Source organism: Stylophora pistillata, chromosome 4 (assembly GCF_964205215.1).
Source record: "Stylophora pistillata chromosome 4, jaStyPist1.2, whole genome shotgun sequence".
Classification (NCBI taxonomy): Eukaryota; Metazoa; Cnidaria; class Anthozoa; order Scleractinia; family Pocilloporidae; genus Stylophora; species Stylophora pistillata.
This window is the reverse complement of record NC_142522.1, coordinates 23,430,970-23,453,389: the sequence shown is the minus strand read 5'-3', so window position 1 is coordinate 23,453,389 and position 22,420 is coordinate 23,430,970. Positions and strand designations below refer to the sequence as shown.

At 42.8% G+C, this 22,420-nt stretch overlaps 2 protein-coding genes and 1 pseudogene across 3 annotated transcripts in view; all 3 read left to right on the top strand.

Annotated features, from left to right (window-relative positions):
• The window catches only part of LOC111346485 (uncharacterized), a 77,748-nt gene that overhangs the window by 34,952 nt on the left and 20,376 nt on the right, over positions 1-22,420 (top strand). The window lies entirely within an intron of this gene.
• Positions 4,680-6,186, top strand: LOC148732938 (uncharacterized; annotated as a pseudogene).
• LOC148732937 (neuronal pentraxin-2-like) lies at positions 19,891-20,978 on the top strand. The gene is made up of 2 exons (XM_088757938.1): positions 19,891-20,204; positions 20,597-20,978. The coding sequence occupies exons 1-2, from the start codon at positions 19,891-19,893 to the stop codon at positions 20,976-20,978; spliced, it is 696 nt and encodes a 231-aa protein (XP_088614064.1).

Genomic DNA, 22,420 nt, shown 5'->3' with positions numbered 1-22,420 from the left:
ATTAAGACCAAGAATTGAGCCATTAAAAACGTTACCCGCCTTCATACTTTATCAGACTTTCGGAAAAAAAACTGAAACAGACAAACGGAAACAAAATTCAACGCCCGATTTTTTGTTCCTTCCTTTGTTGACATTCTTGGTTGACATGGCCTTACTTGAGATGGCCATTTCTCGTGACATCTAAAAGGTATGATAAAGAGAGTTTCAAATGAGCCATACAAACCATTCCCGCCAAAAGACTTCGAAAAATTCTTCCTTAAATGCAACGTGGATGCTCATCTGTACTGTAGGTTATCTAGGTGCGACACAAGGACGAAGCTGGCAGAAGGTTTTAGCTCCACAATAAAGACTTCTTTTCGAGGTTAAAAGTTTTGGCAGCCTTTTTCGTGAAGGGGGCAGAGGTACCTGTGAAATAAAGAGACGTACGTGCAATGAGCAAAATGTCTGGTCGTGTTATATGTATAACCACTGAATAAGAGATTTTTATTTTTCTATAATTTCATTTCCTAATATATTGACTTCCAGTTTACGAAATAATCCCCAAGGCCTTATTTGAGCGGTACATCGATTGCTTACGGCGTTGGCGAAAGACGAAAACAATACAAACGAAACCTTTACGACCAACAAAAAAAATGTGAGGCGCTTAAATACTCTATGCACAAAAAGAAAGGCGTAGGTTGGATCGTTCACGGAAGCCAATTAGTTGCTCCGCTTTCCTTTCCGTATTTTTGGCCTGTTCCTGTTCCACTGCGTAAGAACGTGGGGTATCTTGCGCGTTCGATACTATAGTAAAATTGTGAAATAGTGGAGTAATACTGATAACCCGGTGCGACTTAAAATAACATTCCTCGTCAGAGTTGAACATAAATGGACAGACAAACTTCACTACTCAGCTAAGAGACTAGTCTTAAAGCTAGTCCACGGTTTGGTGCAGCGCCGAGTTTGGAATCCAGTCTAGCCTTTCCTACTGGCCAAAACATTTTTCAGAGAAGCAGACTACTAAAGCCTAAGTGCCCAATTGACTTTGTGGCAGTGTGACAATTAAAAAGGGAATTACGAAGGACATGAAAAGCTACCTCTTACCTTCCTCTGCCATTTCCTTTCCATTAAAAGCAAGCCAGTTGTTAAGCAAACTGCCTCTAGATCAAATGTCACGATGATATGGGGCTTTCAAAGATTTTTAAGATATGGAGTACATAAGAAGGGACTGACCACTCGCAGGCAGCGTTTCCATGATCAAACAGGGATGCGATTGGCTCTTGCTTTGAGACGTGTTTGCCACTTTGAGCTGAAATTTGAAAAGTATCACGCGAGTGAGCTATGTTAATTTAAAAAAAGTATTATATCTGACCCTATGTTCTCTGATATAGTTTTGGTCATTACTATCGTTGTTATTTTTACCACTTATATATCATCATGATAGTTGCGATTATCACTGCTTTGCAGTGTGAAGAAAAGGGTTTCAAATTATTTTCTGTTGATGGTCGAGTCCTTTTATTAATGAAGCTGATTGAGAGGGCATACTGACTATTAGTATAATTTCAGAGCTGAGCAAAGAGTTTCCAGCAATCTGATTGGTCGAGCGGTTCCTTATATGACGCTATATAAACCGCTCCACGCGGTTTATATAAAATGTTAATAAATGTTACTAAAATGTTATGATTCTAGAAATTTTTCTGTTGTTCAGCTCTGAAATTATACTAAAACGGTTATTCGCCTCAGGTTCGGTGAATATTGTCGAATAATCCCCTCGACTTCGTCTCGGGGATTATTCGACGATATTCACCTCGCCTTCGGCGAATAATTGTTAATCATAACAGAGTTTGGATATAACGCGCGCTGTCATTGGTTGAAAGGACGTACTCTATTTAAACAATAGAGTGTTTCTGTCGAGGAACTATCGTCTGATAGTTGCCCCGCGGAAATTTGATATTCTTAACACAAATATTCTCCTGAGAAGCGAAGCTTTGAAGGCAAATATGCTAGTTTTAAGGACATCAAATTTCCAAGGGGCAGCTATCAGATCGATAGTTCCGAGACATAAACACTCTATTGTTTTTATTGTTCACCACTAAATTTTCTCCCGCGCCTACAGCTTGTCACAAATGTCAATAATTCGCAACTGTACTTGGATAAATAACACGTTATACCTGTCCGAATTGAAAAGTCACTGTTTTTCCGATCTGCCTAACTTCGCGGCCGTCAAACTATTCAAAACTTTTCACGGATGAGCACTATCAATCCAAGTATTTTCCGCGGACGGGCACTATCAATCCAGGTATTTTCCGCGGGCGGGCACTATGGGCTGATAATGTCTCTCCACAGATGAACACTATCGCGTCACGTGATCGATTTAAACCAATAAGAACCGGAGAAATTTAGTGGTGAACTATAACAGTGTAGAGAACACGGACCTGAGCTAAAACTGTCACGCCATCTGCCAATTTGTACTACGTCTAGCTTTTTTTCGTTAATTGAAAGTGACACTTCGGAATAAGCGAGCCGGCAAGTTACAACAGAAAAACCAAAGAAAGGTTTGTAAACATGCCGAGCGCCGTAATTTGAATCATTATCACGTGTGCAGAGACGAAAATCCTCTTAAAGAAAACGAATTGGATTGTCCGAGTTTTGAAGATTTTCACGCTCAGTTAGATTGTAAACTTACGAACGGTAATAAAAATAAAAAACAGCTAACAATTGTATAGCACAAATAGTTTCGTGTTAAAAAACAAAAACCAAAAAAAAAAGGTCTGATGAAACTTGAAAATATATCTAAACTGGCATAACTGTTAAAATTCATACAAATCATGACAATGTCAGAGCGACTGCGATCGTGCTGATGTCCATCGCGGCTAGCTTATCATGGCGATCTCCGGTCATCGCAGTGAAGCAAGCCTCAAAAGTTACATCGGCCGCCCTTCAAGTGAACTTAACTAAGACAACAGCGCATCCTTTCCGATGCGTTGAGTTGAAGGCTACGTCGGTCACAGCAGCCGAGTTTACGGCGCCATCATCCAGAGTAATCTACTTGTTCCTGTGAATTCACTCATGATCACGAAGTGGGGAGAAACATTCGACTACGTCTCATGTTTTTCCCTACACTTCTTTCGTGCTCTAGCCGCTTCCTGCGTGCTTTACCAACGAATAAGGCACAGTCAAGGCTTCTCTATTTGTTTACTAGAAGGGCTCCATATCCTTGAGAATCTTACTAATTTTTGTCTTAATTACTCCTATTAGCAAAGCATCCACTGTTTTCTTCAACGCAAAATTACATTGATTCTTTTGTAATTTCTATAATAGGTAAGGTAAAGTCTGTTTACGAGCCTAGTGGCCCATTAGGCCGGTGTTTAACTCCGGTTTCTGTAGCCTGAAGTGACTAGGAGTATTTCTACTCCCCCCTGGATGGGATGCCATTAAATTTGCCGGTACCCATTTATACACCTGGGTGAAGAGAGGCACTGTGAGAGTAAAGTGTCTTGCCTATAAACACAACACAATGTCCCGGCCGGGGCTCGAACCCGGACCACTCGATCCAGAGTCGAGCGCACCAACCATGAGGCCAACGCGCCTCCAAAATTTCTATAATAGCAATTACTGTAATTTTGTCACAATTTTCTGGCATTTTCTAAGCATGTGCGATCACTGTGCTCGCTATTTCCTAACGAGGGACTCTACCATATGGCAAGTTGGTCCTGATTGCTTCTTACTTGGTCGGTATTTTGCCAAAGGGACTTTTTCGACGGAAATGGTCATACGCCATGTGTTTTTGCTAATGAAAGCCGACAAAATTAAAACTTTTGGTCCGAGTGGCATGTAAAAAACTACTTACTGCTAACCACACTTGCTCGAGCCACACTGAGGAATATTGGCCCTCTGTCATTTTTGCACGGACCTCGCCACACTAGGTCCGTATCGTGACGACCTCGGGCCGATATTCTCCAGTACGGCCCTTTCGTCCGGTTTATAAAACAATTAGTACTTTCCCTTCCCTTAATTCCACATAAATTCCCTCAATACAATGCCAATCGCCTCAAAAAACGTGTAAGAATGTTCAGCTGAGCGCCGCTACTTTTTCAATACCTTTTTGTTTTGTTTTACACATCACTTACCTAAATCCGTCCAACTCATTCACCATGATATCAATTCTTGGAGCATTCAAAAAAACAGAAATACCATTTCCATATTTATGAGAAGCTTCTGCGTCGCTGTAGAGGCACTGGTTATTCATTGAATTTGCATCCATCCCTTTAACAAAAAAACACACCGTAAATTCTGAGAGATTTGATGAAATGGCGTTTTCTTTCTTAGCGTAATTTTCGGTGATGAGCTGTTCAAAAGTTATTCCATAAGCTGTGGAAAAAGAAAAGTAGAATTGAAATCTTGAGGTGACTAAAAGTCCTGTAACACACGTTTTCTAAGGAATATTTCACGACTGGGGTCTAGGACTGAGTACCCTTTGTTGATTGTCAACTATTGACATAACTGAAAATACAAGAAAGTAGATTTCAAACAATTCAAAAGCAAATATTAGGAGATAGACTGAGTTGTTTTTAAGAACCTGTTAAGTCTAATTCTGAAAAACATATCTATTGCAAAAACCATCAAAGCTTGTTTCCAAAATTTAAGGATTCATACATCAGATTATAAATCTGTTTCACGTCTCTACAAACCTGTTGAACAAGACAGGCCTTCAATCTTTTCACACAGTGTCCCGTGAAATCCCGGCGCACAACTACAGTTATAACCGCTGACTCCGTCTGTGCAAGTTCCACCGTTTTTGCAGGGATGGCTGTCGCAAGTAACTTTTTGGGAGCTCTTTCCGCAAGTTCAGATGCTGATATACTCCACGGAAGGGGTCTGGGCATATGACATGAAACAGGCGCGTGTGGAATCGTCCTATGCAGAACGCAGATCTAGAGAAAAGGATGAGATGACAACTCTAAACTGGTTCGCTCATACAGAAGGGAAGTGACTTTGTGCGAATGCAAGAATTGTCTCGGGAGCCCCTCATTTTGTTGGCAACCGATAATCAACTCGCTGACCTATCGCAATTCTGTACACAAGACCTGGACTTCAGCCACTTGTCAGTCGATCCAACGTTTAACTTTGGAAATTTTAGTGTAACAACGACCTCTTATAGAAACGTCCTTTTAAAATCTGTAAAAGACTGATAAGTGTCCTGTTTTCATAGGAATTATTTTCATTCACCACACATAATTTAAGCAAACTTACTTACAGTGCTTTAGCAAATTGAAGAGCATTGTAACGAGACTGGAAGATCTAGTAGCTTTTGGAACGGATGGCGAGGACAGCCTTAGTGAGGCACTGTCCACCTGCCTTACAAAGGCAATACATCTCTGCTGCTTCCGTCACTTCGAAGGTAACGTTAAGTCAAAATTAAACCAGCTACATGTAACAGACTTCAGACAATACCTGTCGGAGGTATTTGGAAAGCAAGAAGGACGAACCTACCAACCAAGTCTCCTAGATGCGACTACTCGAGATGAATTTGACGCAATTCTTCTCCCATTGAAACAGCCTTAGGAGGAAAGGGAAGGCAGGAGAGACGGTAATTTTAAGTTCCACGACTGGATGATGGAAAGGGCCTCCATGATGAAGAATTGTATGACTGCAGACGTGTGAACAAAGGCGGGTCCTGGTTCTCCGCCCGATAAATTTTATATAAATGACAGCGAAAACACGAATGCCAGACCTCGACATAAAACACAGGGCAAAGAAATGGGTGAAACAGCATTCGCCAAAGCAGTCAAAGAAATGATCGAGGACGACCAAGGGACAGAGGTCATAGTAGCCCTATTTGGAGCCTCGGAAAGATACGAACTCCGAGGGAAATTTAAAAGATTTAAATTATCTGCGGATGAGTGGTGGGCTATAAACGAGCGCCAAAGAAAGGATTACGTCAAGAAGATATATGACTTATCCATTGACGATATCTACGCCGGCACTTCCTATCATGCCAACCTCTTGTCAACAAAAACGCAACTATTGTGTGGAGCAGATACATCCTTACAATTATCGCTTCCACATAATTGCATACCAGGAAGTCTAGAACTCCACATCGCTGAATGGAACTGGAAGAAAGCTGGTAGAATACTATCCCAGTCAAACACTATCTTCCCAGCACCCTCGAGGGACTCCAAAATAAGGACATTCTCCATTGTCTGAAACAGGGGCATTCCACACTTTGTTCAATTGCAACTATACGCACGCTTTAAAGTGACCTGTACATGCAGAAATTTCAAGCCGTTACGGAAATAGAAGATGTCCTTGACAAGTTCATCACGTGATACAAGAGGCAGAAGATCAAGGGTGGACTCACGCGTACGTCAGTGGCGACTATTAACATCGACACGAGATCATGTGGTCGAAAGCAAGGTCCAAAGAGGCAAAGAAAAGCGAGAGCGAATGTCAGTTGACTTCGTCCTACCAATGCCCTCCTCGTTTCTGGACAAGGAAACATACACGTGCAACTTCAACTTCGACTTCAGGTGCTTCTTTAGGTGCGACGTCAAGTGCAACTGTACCCATTTCGCCAACAGCTGTCCAGCAGTCGTTTGATTCCACATCATTTCCCTCAATTCTGGCTCAATTCAACACAAACAGCGCTTGGAACGCTTCATTCTCGTCACGGCAGCCGCAAACACAATCACCGTTCAATGATCTTACTTCCCACTCATCAACCAATCAATACTGAATCAGGGCAAAGATCTACAGCGACAGCACCAGACTTTTCCCCTGACCAGCGAGGTGTCTCACGTGGTCGCAGTAATGGGAGGGGTTGACCAAAATCATCCTTTTTGATACCAAGGGCCGTTACCACAATCATTTACATTTATGTTTAGCCAAAGGCTGACGCCGCTCCACCCATCCGTGCCCCAGGGTTTTCCTTTACCGCCGAAACCCATCACTCCTGAATCTTCTAATCCTTTCTTTTTATGAAGCTAAAAGGAAACATCTCAAAAGGTAACGGAAGTGAAGGAAGCTTGAAGCTTTCAAAAAGACTCTCAATCTGTTGATAGCATGGCAGTCATTGGACGTTTTGGAGGTGGACTGGTATCCATATCTGTACTTAGATGGCACAAAATGTTGGAAGTTAGGAAGAGCACAAAGAAGATACTACCATATCAGCATAGCATGTGCACACGTCGTCCCTGGTTCCATATATACAGGCCACTTGCAAGCTAAAGTCTGTTGACGAGAACTGAGGGAGGCCTGTCTCAAACGGAAGAGCTTATCGCTTTCGTTAAGCAGTGTGTTATGGTTTCTGTTTTTTCTTTGATCAGTTTGACCTTCATTTCGAATTTTCTATTGGTTGCCTTTGTTTCGTTCTTTTCGTTGCGCAAAGGCTCTCGGGCTGGTTCACGTTTGTAAAATGAGGAGCTTTGCGCCTGAAAAAAATTTATGCAAATGAGTTGGCTGCACACTCAATGTGCAGCCAGCTTATTTGCATAAGTAATTCAAACCAAGGTTTGACACCCCTCAGTAGCATGAGGTGTTCGCTGAACACTTCATGACATTGGATATTTGCCACAAAAATGTAATTAAAGCTCTCCTCGACTAAAATGAAAAAAACCGCAGCTTCCGACAATTACATTTTAAATCATTTTCCAGACACAACATTAATTTAGTTGCACATTCTCCAGATAAAATAGTCAAGGGAAATTTCGTAAGAAACCTTTACGGACCAAATTCGAAATAGCCTGAAGAGCGGTTCACTAAGCTTATTCTCTTTGTAGAAACAATGTCTTAAGCGAAAAAAGCAGTAATTCGTTAACACAATGTCCAGAAATATGATCCAGGCCAAATGTCGCTGCAAATATAACAGGGACAATCACTTCCATGATTAACGGCCTATTTAAGGCTAACTCCAAAAAGTCCTTCTTTGACATTGCATATTTTGAACCTTAAAGGTCCATAAACTGCATTGACTAGATAAGCCAAAAAATACACATCACTTTGAACGGACGGTTTCCGTTCCGTCTACCCCCTCTATTCTTATTATGACCTTTTAAATGCGGCGATTCTGGAACGGCAGTACCATCATATATACCGAAACACAATTTAAATTTCGCAAACACTCACATCTACGGATTTGCGCTCACAAACCACGTGATAAAGCGTTCAGGAAGCAGGAAGAAAAATATGCAAAGCCAGAAATATTTCACGCGTGAAATAACTATTTTAAAATGGGATTACGTCACGCATAAATGTGTTTAGGTTACGCATAGAGTAACATTCAGGTTTCGACTATTTTCTTTCTACATCGATAAGCTGTGCCTCAACCCATTTATGATCCCTAATCAATGCATCATGCCGTTTGGCTTTTTCTCCGTCTACTATGGAAGGAAAAGTAACTCACCGTTGTACACTTCTCAAGAGGGTAAAGAAAAGATTAAAGCAAAAGAAACAAGGCAAGACTCAAAGTTCAAGAAGAGCATCGGACACTTTCAGCGTTCAAGAAAAACGTTATTGACTTTCTTGGTCTTAACGAGCAAGCCAGGAAGTTCGGTCTTGGGCAATTTGACCTTAAACTTTACCGCCTCGCCAAAATCAGCGGCAAGATAGAAAATTATTCTTTATCGACCCAGCAGCAGCTAGATCTGGAACTACCCCTGTTTCTTGACTCAGATAGTGAAAGCGAGCTGAACAGTAAGTACTTTTACAGTTATGAATTTTGTACGTGACTACTAGGATGCCGCGTGGCAAGAAATTTTTGCGGGTCTTTTATCTTGCGGATTGCAGAAACTAAATTAAATACCTGAGTAAATTAAATACCTGAGTAAAGCAACTAGCAGAGATGTCACTGTTTGCAAAACGCTTACTGTTGATCACTAAGGCATGGGCCGCACTTGGCAAAGTTTGGTGTGAATGTGGTCACTTTGGTGTAAAAATCTGTCATCGGGGTACATTGCCTAATGCAACCCTAACTTTTCCAGTTCGCAAAAACTTTGAAAACCGGCCAAAACATCAAAGACGCCGTAGTGCTTGGGTGAGGCAGGTAGATTGTGTATGGCCTTGTATTGAATCCTTTTTCGTACTTCACAATTCTATGCGTAAAATAATATTAGAAGTGGTATGATTTATCAAATATGAAAATTTTTTCAAAATAATGACTCATTTAAGCCTGAGATGACCATAACACCTTTATTTTGCTTTAAAGATTAAAAAAAAAAACACAGGTTTATTAATATTTAATCTTTTGGAACCAAAGAAATCAATTTTAACTTTTTTGTTAACCGTAACTGTAAAAAATTAACCGATAGCCGTAAAAGAGCCAAAATTTTAGCCGATAACCGTAAAAGCCGGCACCCCATTGAGACCCTCTAAAAGTAACCCTCAGGCACATTACCAAAGAGGGTATAGAAGAGATTAAAAGTAACCCTCAGATAAAAACACTACCCAAGAGGGTACAGTAAAGATTAAAAGTAACCCCCAGGTGTACATTACTCAAGAGGGTATAGAAAAGATTAAAAGTAACCCTCAAGATAACACTACCCAAGAGGGTATAAAAAAGATTAGAAGTAACCCTCAGGTACATTACCCAAGAGGGTATAGAAGAGATTAAAAGTAACCCTCAGATAAAACCACTACTGGATTCCTGATTTTCCAGCTTACCCCTCGAAACCGGGATGAGTTCGGGTTAAAAAAAAAAATATATAGAAATTTTGCTAGAAAAAGACTCATTTACACGGGATACGGTGTCGTGAAATGCAGTTTTATATTCGCAAAACCGAACCGAGTTCGAGATAAGAAATGACGAAGTTTTGCACAAAAATGGACTGATGTAGAGACTGCAATGCAATAGCTATGCACCACTTGTACTTCAAAATAGAAAAGGTAAATTGAATTCGCATCTGCTGAGATCTCTCATCATTTGCATACAAGATGGTGTCGTGAAATGAACCTTTAAAACTGCACAAAACTGAACCGAAATTAAACTTTTTTCGTGCTGGACAAAGCTTCGAGATAATTTTCGGAAAGATGCGATCATTACTAGATACGGGGCAGCTTGGGAAATCGAAAAATTATTGTTTGAAGAGAAAATTAAGAATCCTTTGCCCGCACACCCGCGACAAGACGGAAAATCGCTTATATAACTCGTTCTCATCATCTGTCTTTTTATATGTACATGGCGCTTTCGAAATTGCTAATCCTAGCAGTAGGCAAGACGCATGTTATATATGAGCCACGTCAGATGTCTTTACTCACCACCTTTGTAGCACACTCCTGACACGAAGAAAAACAACTTTTGATGCTGCCCGATATGGCTTTGTCATGAAAACCGGGTCAATATTCAGCCGGAGAAATTCTAAGTGTCACAAGTCAACTGCATATGCCGATTTGTCTTTTCCGGCGATGTAACAAAAGTCACAAGATGAACCAGTGAAGCAATGATTGACAGCTGAAAGCCTAAAAAAATCAGGAGTGACACAACTGAAACTTTTCTAATAATCTGCTTAGTAATCGAAATAACTTGAAAAGGGAGGGAATAGCATACTATGATAGCGTTTATAGAACAGTAAAGGGCCATCCAGTGTCCTTGGTAAAGTAAAGATTGCTGACGGCACGAAACTTAGCTTGAGTCAAGTCAAGTACTTTGTGTCGTATAGGGAATGTTTCATTTGGCCCAAAGTTTCTTTAAATGCAATGACAACTTTATGCGTGAATCAAGTTTATTTTTAGAATTCAGGTTGTCGTAATAAAATATTCAGGCTGAATAAATAAAAACAAACAGCAACACATTATTAACTCGCCATCTTTGCACCTTGTCGCGCGATGAATTGGTTTTCCTTAAGGTCTATCGAATTTGTTTATAAAGGAAGTTTTCCAGAGGTGGATGTAAATTATCGTGTTTACTCGAAAGAGTAAGTACTCCTTCCCCCGATGATCAGCTCATCAATCATCAGTGTAATTGCTCCCATCCCCTGCAGTAAAATAAGTTCGCTCCTCCTTCTTTCAACGCGTTCCTTTTCTGTCGAAGTCACGATATATTTCGATCAAAATGCACTTCCATTGCGATAACATAACAAATTTCAACTTCAATTTCAAATTCAATTTTCTGCACTGTTTGGAATTAATTAACGTTCTCTCGACCAATCAACACTTTTTTCACAAATCGTAAAAAACTTCGTTAATGTTTTTCAACACTGTACTATCCATAATCAAATCGACCAATGAAAGATTTGTATACGGTAGTGACGTGTATAAACTCGTAGCTGAAGACTTCAACAAACCCAGTAAACCAACGCGTATTATATTGAAGGTCTTGGTCATGGAACCTCAAAACGTTCCTCCATTTGTCCTTTTTCGGGGATTGTTGCTTTGTGCAGTCTTTATCGCTGCAATAGAGTCATTCACTGTCTCTCGATCAGCATACTTCACAATGTTGACAAATAAGCAGCTTAAAGGCTTCGTTGTAACTCGGTTGAAGTCTCCCAGCCAAATTTGGTGTAGTCAATCTTGTTTGAAACACGCTTGGTGTACCTCAACAAATTTCAAACTTGCTCCTCAAACTTCTGATGGCAAAGGAACTTGTGAGCTAAACAAGCACGATAACTCTGCTATCAAAGAAAACACACATTTGCAGTTCGAGGAAGGTAGCACTTTCTCGATGCTTCTGAAGGTAACTAATAGCCTAAAATGCCTGATTTTTATATCAGGCTCCTCGAGACCTAGTTGATGTGGCTGCAGTTCAATTAGCAGATAAATTGTTCGTTTCAATTTTGAAATGAACCAGTTTTGTGTTTTCATGCTGCCAAGGTTTCATTTTCCGGTTTAAAAGAATCGACTCGTTTGGGTTGAAGTCTTTAGCGGCCACATTGGTTTTTAGCAATTTCAGATTTTCCAGGGGGGCAATGGGAAAGTGATGATCATGGCAGAATAATTGAGGTTAGGTGAAAATATAATTAATCAATGCGGAAAATTGTTATCATGGAATAAATGAGATGATAGGCGCGGTATGAGTGATAAATGACCAGTAGAACTATAGAAAGTTCGATTCATTGCTTAACTAGTTGACAGGTGATCACTATAGCAAGGTGTGTAGGAGACCATTAGGATACATCTTCAGGGCGATACCCTTTTCAACCTTTTTTTTCGTTTTTCGATTTCAATTTACCTCCAGTTTATAGAGAAAAGGTTTAGGCGAGATTCCTGCATTATACTTACGCATCCTGAGTAACATGCGGGCGGCATCAAACAAATAGTCATCATCGATTATTTATTTTGAAATGCTGATCACTCCAAAATATTTCGTTTTGAAGTTTTACTTAGAGCTGCTTTTATGAAAGAGATATGAATTTTCCTTGAGCAATAACGAACATAAATCGACAAAAAATGGGGAAATACAAGTGAGCACAAAATAGTCTTCGTTTCTTCGACGAAGGGTAAACTCGATCTTGAAATAAATTATTCTGTACATGGCAAAAATTTCTGAGACCTGTTACATGTGTCGCGTATTAATTTAAGCATTAGCCGTAGAAAAAAACATTGACTTGCTTTTGTCATTCTTGCCAAGATGTGTTTCTAGCAGTCTTCTAACGTTAGCGTGTGAAATGCATTTGACGAAATCCATGATCTTATCGCTGATGTTCAGTCTACAAAGTAGCATTTTTTTTTTGTATTGCAAGATATCCTTTGACGAAAGGGAACACACGGCGTAGGACACAGAAGCCATTCTTTTCTCCAAGGAATCTGCTTTTAATCATAATTTGCGGCAACAGGTGAAGCTCTACCTTGGAATAATCATGTTCGTGTTCTGATCAGGTTTTCACGACGCACTGTCTATCACTGCTTCTTCCTAAGGCTGTCCAACAACCACCAGTTGTGAAAATGGAGGTGTATGAAGTGTCGCTTTGAAACTACAACCCCGATAAAGTAAAGCTATCAGAAGCAAAGATTACTTTAAGCATTAGCCGAAGAAAGAAGACATTGATATTCTTTTGTCATTCTTGCCAAATTGTGTTTCTAGCGCTAGCGTGTGAAATTCATTTGACAAAATCCATAATCTTATCATCTGATATTCTGGCTATCAAGTAGCGTTTTTTTTTTTTTCGTATAAGAAGACATCCTTTGAACGAAAGGTAACTTACGGTGCAGGACTCAGAAGTTATTCTTTTTTCTAAGGAATCTGCTTTTAAAAATCATGATTTGAACCGACATGTGAAACTGTACTTCGGAATGATTTCAAGGTACATTCATATTCCTGTTCTGATCAGGTTTTCACTACGCACTGTCTGTTTATGCTTCTTCTTAGGGCTGTCCAACAACCAATAGTTGTTAAAATGGAGGTGTGTGTGTGTATGACGAGGAAAAACAATCTTATTCATGCGAGTGCAAGCCCATTTGGACCGGAGAAACTTGTACTGATCTGGGTAAGAGGCAACTCTGAACAACAGAATAGAGCGGATAGTGAAGTAATGTTGGTCAATGAAGATGACAAAATATTTTTCCCTGAGACTCGGAAACAAACAAACCAACACCTTAATGGAAAAGACAAAAACAAAACAAAATAAAACGGAGCGTTTTAAGAAAGAAAATGAAATAGAAATTAAAACTGACAAGAGTGAGAAAATTTTGAAGACATTAAATATATATACAACTGCAGACAGTACCGTTTCGGCCTTCTGGGCCTCATCAGTGCAGTTTTTTTTATGTTTAAGGTGGACGGCCGGGCCCCCGATGAAGGGAGGTGCAGTGCCCGCCGACCTACATGTCTAAACCCAACCCATGGCAGGCGTGCAATGCCTTAGGGATGGGGTCCACCATAAACGAGGGTCACCAGACGCCAAACTCGCTGGGGAATCGAACCCCACCTCACCTAAAAATTACACACTCACTCCAAGGAAGAACGCACTCACAATAATAATAGCAGACCAAAACGATAATAATAGCCCCTAGCCAGCCAAGGGGTGGCACTGGAAAGAACCAAAACGATAATCATATAATCAGTGCAGTTTTTTTTTTATGTTTAAGGTGGACGGCCGGGCCCCCGATGAAGGGCGTGTGCAATGCCCGCCGACCAACAGGACTAATCCCACCCATGGCTTGCGTGCAATGCCTTAGGGTTAGGGTTCACCAGAAACGAGGGTCACCAGACGCCAAACTCGCTGGGGAATCGAACCCCACCTCACAGAAACAAAAATTGGGTACACAGAACTAAAACGAACAAGGACAAACAGACCAGTGCAGTACACCAACAAAGGAGACCAGCACATGGACAACAAAACAAATACTCACGAAAGGCTACTGTGCAGTGCACCAACAAAGGAGACCCAGCACAAGCAGCGGACAGACACACTTACAAAGTAGACAGAACGAACGATACTAGCCCAGTGCAGTGCACCAACGAAGGAGACCCAGCCCATGGGTTACGAAACAGATACTAACAATTAGGCTACTGTGCAGTACACCAATGAAGGAGACCCAGCACAAGCAGCACAAAGACACGCTCACTCAAGCAAAAGATCACACGTCACTCAAGCAAAAGAAGAACGAGGCTACTGTGCAGTACACCAATAAAGGAGACCCAGCACGAGCCTAACCGAGACACACTCATTCGAGCAAAAAAGGAAACTAAATAACTACGGGGAGCAGGACTAAATGGAAAAGACAAGGGAGTCGTTTACCACTGAAGCTATGATGCCACGGGCGCCCCACTGACGATGGAAGACGCGACGACGCCTGTCAGACTTGCACCGCCTGAAGGAAATTGGTAAATAAAACTTCAGGCGGGCCTTGATAGAAGCAATCACCGCCACAGCGCCAGGACGAACGTTACGGAAACGGAAATCGTTCCTACTCCGCCAAATACAAAACTTAGAAACATTGAGCAGATAGACAAAGACACGCGGGACAGAAACCAGTTCACTAGAGTTGAAACCAAAGAGGACATGACGTAAAGAGATGGCAGGACACATAGGAGAGAAGGAAAACAGCAAGGACTGGACCCAGGCGAGAACACTCTGAGCAAGTGGACAGTAGAAGAACAAATGCTTGAGTGACTCGACCGTGGGTCCACAAAAACACGAGAGAGGAACAGATAAACCAAAAGAGGAGAGACGCCGGGCGGTGTACAGGACGCCGTGCGCAATCTTCCAATTTAGGTCGATGACACGACGGTCAAGATAAAAGAAGGATAGGGCACGCCACGTGGCAGGCCAGTCAAGGTTGGGATAGATGAATAGAAACTTAAGGACACAATAAGGCTGGACCATGTTCTCAGAGAGAAGATATAGGTAGCAAGACTTGGTAGACATAGTAAGAACGGGAGAACAAACAAGAGGGCATGAAGAGCCGTAGACTAAAGAGTTTTTTGACGTGGCGAAGGCCCCGTCGAGCTTACGCCAAGCCAAAACCAGAGCTTGATAGAAGGGCGGCAAGACCCTGAAGTCGAAACTAAAAGGACGAGAAAACACAACAAGAGGAGAGACACCAAACAAAGAGTTAAACCAAAAGGACATGAGAGCGACCCAACTGGATGGGGAGGAGACGAATCTCCTCACCCATTGACCAAGGAGGGCCCTCACCTTGGACTGAATATTAACCACAGAAAAACCACCAAAAAGGGGAGATTGAACCACGGCCGAACGGGAGACAAGCTCAACCTTGCCAGACCAGAAAAACGAGAAAACAAGACGGGAAAGCTTCGCCTCCACCCAGGCCGGCATGTGGATAAGAGAGGCCACATACCAAACCCGGGAGAGGGCGAGAGCGTTAATGACTAGGGCCTTGCCATGAAAAGAGAGAACACGAGAACGCCAAGACTTGAGAACACGGTCCACCGCATTAATGCGAGGACGCCAGTTGTCTTCATCAAGGTTACCGGGGCCGACAAACACCCCCAGCACCTTGAGCTTAGCAGGAGACCAGTCAAAAGGAACCGGGGGGTCCGTACGACCCCGCCAACCACCCAACCAGAGACCCTTGGACTTAGAAAGGTTGATCTTAGATCCAGAAGCTAGTTCAAAAAGCTTGTAAGTCTCAAGGGCAGCCAGAATGCCAGAATCAGTGGTAAGGATTAAAGATGTATCGTCCGCGTACTGCGAGATGGGGGACAGTACGGGACACCCAGGGAGAGACAGAGCCTTGATACGGGGGTCTGCACGGATACTACACGCAAGAACCTCAGACACAAGAACATATAGGAGGGGAGAAAGAGGGCACCCCTGCCGGACACCACGAGAAAGGCTAAAGAAAGGAGTCAGGAACCCATTCACATTGACCGCGCTTTGAACATGAGTATAGAACAAGTCGACCCACGCGACAAAGGAAGGGCCAAAGCCCATGGTGACAAGAGTGGACCGCATGAAGCCCCAATCCACACGGTCAAAAGCCTTCTCTTGATCGAGGGACAGGATGGCGACAGGGGTGCCAGAAGACTCAGTATAGCTGACAACGTCTCTAAGCAGAGCAACATTTTCTCCGATAAAACGGCCAGGGACTCCGCATGTTTGATCTCGGCTGACAACGAGGTGTATTACCCGGAGGAGACGCCCAGCTATGGCACGAGAAGCAAGTTTATAATCCACGTTTAGAAGAGATATGGGCCGCCAATTTTTGGGGTCAAGGCGGTCCCCCTTCTTGAAAGACAGAGTGATGATACCTCTGCGCTGAGAGAGGGAGAGAAAACCAGAGGAAGAGCATTCATTAAGAACAGAAACAAGATCAGAGCCAACCACGTCCCAGAAACGGAGATAGAATTCCATAGGCAGGCCGTCTAAACCAGGTGCCTTGTTACGAGCCATGCCCTTGAGAGCGACGAGGACCTCTGATGATGTAAGAGGGCCCTCACAACTGTTGGCCTGATCTTGAGAGAGAACAGAAGACAAATTTTCAAGAAGAGAAGATTGAACATGAGGGTCAGTAGGTGAGGCTGTATAAAGACTAGAATAGAAGGAACCAAGAGACGCACAGAGATCGGCAGAAGACGAGACGATAGAGCCATCAGGCTCTCTCAGCGCAGAGATATGACGGTCAGCGGAACGTTTTTTCTCGAGACGAAGAAAATACTGCGAGGAAGACTCACCCTCCTCAACCCATCGGACTCTCGCACGCACCTGAGCCCCCCTCGCAGCATGGGAATCAAGCCGGGCAAGCTCAGAACAAGCAGACCGCCAAGGGTCAATGCAGGAAGTAATTCCAGAATCAACTTTGGCCTGAAGATGCTGGACAAGACGTACCAGGGCATCTCTGGATGAAGATGTTGTGCGGGCTTTATTTGCACAAAAGCGGATTGTAAGCCCCTTGATTTTACTTTTCCCACGATCCCACCACTTAGCTAGAGAAGGAAAGCGGGGGATGGCAAAAGGAAAGCGGGGGATGGCAAGGCGCCAAGCAGACCATTCATCACGGACTAGTTGCCGATAGTCCGGATCGTCGAGGATGGAAGTGTTCAGCTTCCAGTAGCCTGGGCCAGGTGGAACGGCATCGGGAACAGACAGAGATAAACACAAACCGCGATGGTCCGAGAACGGACACACATACACGGAACAAGACGACACTGATGGGACCCACGCAAATGGGACCCCAAAAAGGTCAATACGCGACGCTAAACTGCCATTCCACCTGGTCCAGGTGAACCCAGGAGTAGTGGGGTGGAGATAACGCCAGATGTCAATGACGCAGGACGCCTCAAAAAGATGGTTTAGTGTGGGAGAACTATCTCCAGACAAGGAGGCGGGGTCTGGGCCACGCCTATCTCGAGCCCTATCAAATACAGCATTGAAATCTCCAGCAAGGACCGTAGGGATGGAGGGGTCGATCCTTGAATGAAGGCCATCGAAAAACAGGTCTCGTGCAGGGTTGCAATTAGGAGCATAGACACAGACAACTCGGAAAATTTTATCATGAAACGAGAATTCACATTGTAAGAAACGACCATCAGCAGACCAAGACTTTAGAAGGGAGATAGAGGGACGATAGAGAACAACACACCCACAAGAGTGAATAGAACCCGGGGCTAGCACAGACAAGAAACCAGACGAGGAAAACCACGATGAACATTCAGTTAAGGAAACACAATGAGTCTCCTGAAGGCAGATAACATCCACCTTCACCGGGAGAGAGCGCAACCATTGCACGAGACCATCACGCTTCGACCGGTCCCTGATGCCATTGACATTCAAAGTAAGGAGAGACAAAGCCATGAGGAAGAGATGGATGACCCTCATGAAAGCCAGGGCTGGGGCTGGGGTTTCCCCTTCCTACTGGGAAGATTGGGGACAGCCCTCGTACGCTTAGAGACCGTACTCGCCAACTGAGTATGAGAAGGAACCATGACACGTTTCTTAGAGCGTTTCCTGGAGACAACTTCAAAACCGTCCGATGACATGCTCCTCGTGAGAGGAGAGGAGAATTCAGAAATATCAGGAGACTCTGAGCCCTGAACAGGGGTAGAGTCCTGAGAGGAGAATTCGGTGATATCATCATCGACATTAGTGACACTTTGGCCAACACTAGTATTAGTGGTACTTTGACCAGACTTAACTATTTTACTGGTACTTTGACCAAACTTAACTAATTTACTGGTACTTTGACCAGACTTAACTATTTCACCGGTACTTTGACCAGACTTAACTAAAGAACTGGTACTTTGACCAGACTTAACATTATCAATAAATAATTCACTGGAATTAACTAAAGTACTGGTACTTTGACCTAACATTATCAATAACTATAGGACTGGTACTTTGACCAGACATAACACTATCATTAACTAAAGGACCGGTACTTTGACCGGACTCACTATTATTAACTAAACTGGTGTTTTGACCAGCGATACTATTATTAGGAACACTATTTATTTCTGAGGCCTCAGATTGTTTAGGAACGTTATTTAGATTACTGATTTCATTATTACTGGCTTCGCCAGGAGCAGAGATAACCATTTCTTCAGACGGAAGATCAACAGATTCGTTGGGTGGACAAGGAACGTTACCCGGCAGATTTGCCACATCTCCAGAAGAAATGGGCGGGAAATCAGCGGCCGGGGGAACAACATAGGGCGTAGAGCCCCAGACATTTCCGGTACGGCGGGAAGGGCAGTTACGGGCGAGATGACCAGCTTCCCCACATTCCCTGCATTTTCCATTGAAGGGACAGTCAGCAGCTTTATGACCCATGGTTTTGCAGATAGAGCAGAATGGCTTGATACCACGATACCAAATGCGCACAGGGTAACCGTCAATGGTGATTTGTGCGGGGATAGGTTTCTCCATGGACATGGTCAGAATTCGTGATCCAGTAAGAAGATGTGGACGCCCCATGAAAGCCTGACGTTTGCAGAAGAAAACTTTGCCAAAGGTCTTGAAGTCCTCGCACAGGATCGCGTCATCCCCTTCAGCGGGGTAGTGATGGATATAGATGAGCGTGTGTGGACGATCGGAATTGGTGACACTACATTCCACACCATCGAGATTTATAAAACCGGACTCAACAAGACTCGCCATATCGTCAGGATCTTTGAAAGTGAGGCGAATAAGGCCTCCCGGAACGAACTGAACCGCAGATAGTCTATTAAGGTCGATTTCCTTTTCCAACATTTTAAGAACAGCTGGTCTAGGGTGGACCGTAACTGCCGCCGTAGCATGGACAACACAAGTTCTAGCACATATTAACATTTTGAAAAGGAATAGGAAGAGAGAAAAAAAACAAAAAGGAAAGAAAGGAGAGAAAAAGGACTACAACAATTGCCAAAAAAGGCAAAAAACCCACCAAGTTCAGCAAAGCTGAAACCTGGATGGGTTCCCAACAAAGTTCGGCCCCACCAAAAAAAACCAAAAACGAGATGGGTGACCGAAAACAACAAGACAAAAAAGACTGGCGTTCCACTCCCGGCAGGTACTTAGCACAGTCGAATAAATTTGAAAAATGAGAGAATACTTACAAAAAACGTATGAAACAGGATTTCTGGTCACCCCAAGATTTCATTTTTTCCCCACAGCTTACCGGATAATTTTTGAACACCTTTCCACCAAAAGTTACGCCAAGAAGGAAAACGTCATTTCTTCAAGTCTCTCAGAATTTACAGTGAGCTTTTTTGTTAAAAGGAAAGATATAAACACAGAGAGTAACCAGTGCCTCTTCAGCTACGCAAAAGCTTCTGGTAATTATGGAAATTATATTTCTGTTTGGTTGAATAAACCAAGATCGAGCCAGATAATTGAGATCGCTGTGGATGCGAGGTAAGTGATGTGTGAAACAAAATAAGAAGGTGTTGAAAAAATACCGGTGCTCCGCCGAACATTATTTGAGGCTTTTTTGGGAGGCGTTTGACATTGTATTGAAGCAACTTATGTGGATTTATAAAGGGAAGAGAAAATACTAACTTTTTACTTACGGAGCGAGAGGGCCGTGCTGAAGAATGTCGACCTTAGGTCGTGGCAGTACGGACCGAGTGCAGCGAGGGCCAATATTCCTCAGTACGGCTCGAGCAAGTGAGGTCAATAAGCTGTTTATCTTGCCGCCTTTCATGAACAAAAACGTATGGCATATGACCTTCACCGTGGGAACAGCTTCAAGTCTTTAGAAGATATGAGAGTTTTTAACGTACATTTGTCTATGATCATTTCCCAAGGGATAGAAACACCGGAGCTAAGATAAATGATACAATGTGGCATCACATCTGTGTTACCTGGAAGAGCACAAAAGGCGCCTGGCAGCTTTATCTGGATGGACGACTCCAAAGCAATGGAACAGGCATGAAGAAAAATCACCAGATTCCAGCTGGCGGAACAATTGTTATTGGACAAGATCAAGATATAGTTGGAGGGGGCTTCGAAAGCAAAAATAGTTTTGGACCTGGTGAGGTGACAGAAGTTAATCTTTGGAGCAGGGTCTTGTCAGCGAGTGATATTGCAGAACAGTATGCAAACTGCCACATTACCAAAGTCGGCCTGATGCACTGGTGGGAACAATTCAAAGGTGACGTTTCAAACGTGCTAATAGTCGAGCCTTGAACACAACATTGAACAGAACTGTAATCATTGACTATGAACTTTTTTTGCACGAATCAAAGTCTTTGTGTCATGTGAGAATTCATGTTCTTTCTGAGACAACGAAATCAACACTTGTACACTCCCTTATTGTTATCAAGATAACTTTTTATTTAATCATAAACCGCCGCCTGGTTAGCTCAATTGGGAGAGCGCCGGACTGCTGTGCGGGAGGTCGAGAGTTCAATACCGGCCGGACCAACACTCAGGGTCTTAAAAATTAACTGAGAAGAATATGCTTCCTTTCTTTAACATCAAGTAATGGTTAGATATTCTAGTCTTCTCGGATAGGGACGAATAAATGGAGGTCCCGTCTCCTGCATGGTTAGGGGCAGGAGACGTTAATTTCCCACGCACGAGATTACTGTGTGATGGATGTCCTCCCCTGGGGTGGGATGGGTGGGTAACAGGACCCCCGTTGATACCAGTGTTTACTACACTGAAGGGGCTATCCTGTATAAATATAGATGTCTGTCTGTCTGTCTGTCTGTCATAATGCAAACAGTTAAATCTATAAGGTACTGTGGTAAACTCATCATAAGTAAATTCGGAGTAAACTAGCGTTTTAATCACGTTCTTTGTTATCCTTGACCTCGTTAAGAAGACTATTGTAGCAGATCTCGATGTCAGGCTAGCTAAGTGATGCCTTAGGAACCTATCATTTCCAAAGTTGACGTCCTACTGAGCGTACTTCTGGGAATGTCGAGAATCGATGAACCGCTCGCAAACAGATGAAACTGCTTTGCATTTTGCCACAACACTCCTATGGATGGAGGTTCTAAGGACAAATGTTTAAAGATTACATGGACGCGAACTAGTATTAAGCGGCACCGTATTAAGCGGCAACCTTGTCAGGCTATAAAGTTTTCGAAGTCCTGAAATTCTTTCCCCTGATTACTGTAATTTAAAGAGGTTTAAGTCACACTTACTCACTGAGTGCCAGCGGTCCCAACAGCGTGTTTGTATTGTCCTCCATCTGTAATGAATGGTCACTTACAGCGGACCCATTCTAAATAAAACTAAGAATAGTCCTATGGTGTCGTTAAGTCCGTTAACCCGCTCCCCTTTTGTCGGGTTTAATTCGATGTTTGTTCAGGGTCTCGCCGCTGCATTTCGACTTGTTATCGATTTGAACGTAAAAGCTTCGTCGCCAAATGCTCTCATATGTGTGTTTTACCCTGAACATATCTAGTATATCCTTTGAAGAAGAATGTAAATTGAAAGGAAAAATGAAAGGAAAAATGAAAGGAAATAAAAAGAAGAAGAAAGGCAAAAGAAAAGTTTGACGTGGTCAGGGTCCGAACTTTTTCGTTTGTAGATCTTCAGTCTCAATCCTTTGCGCTAGGTAAGTAGAGCGGACGAACCAGCGAAATTTCCTTTAAAATATTGATGCTTATTTAATGCGT

Coding starts and splice junctions, on each gene's coding strand:
- LOC148732937 (XM_088757938.1), top strand. CDS start 19,891: ATGAGAGAATACTTACAAAAAACGTATGAAACAGGATTTCTGGTCACC. Junction 20,205..20,596: donor GAGATCGCTGTGGATGCGAG/GTAAGTGATGTG, acceptor TCATTTCCCAAG/GGATAGAAACACCGGAGCTA.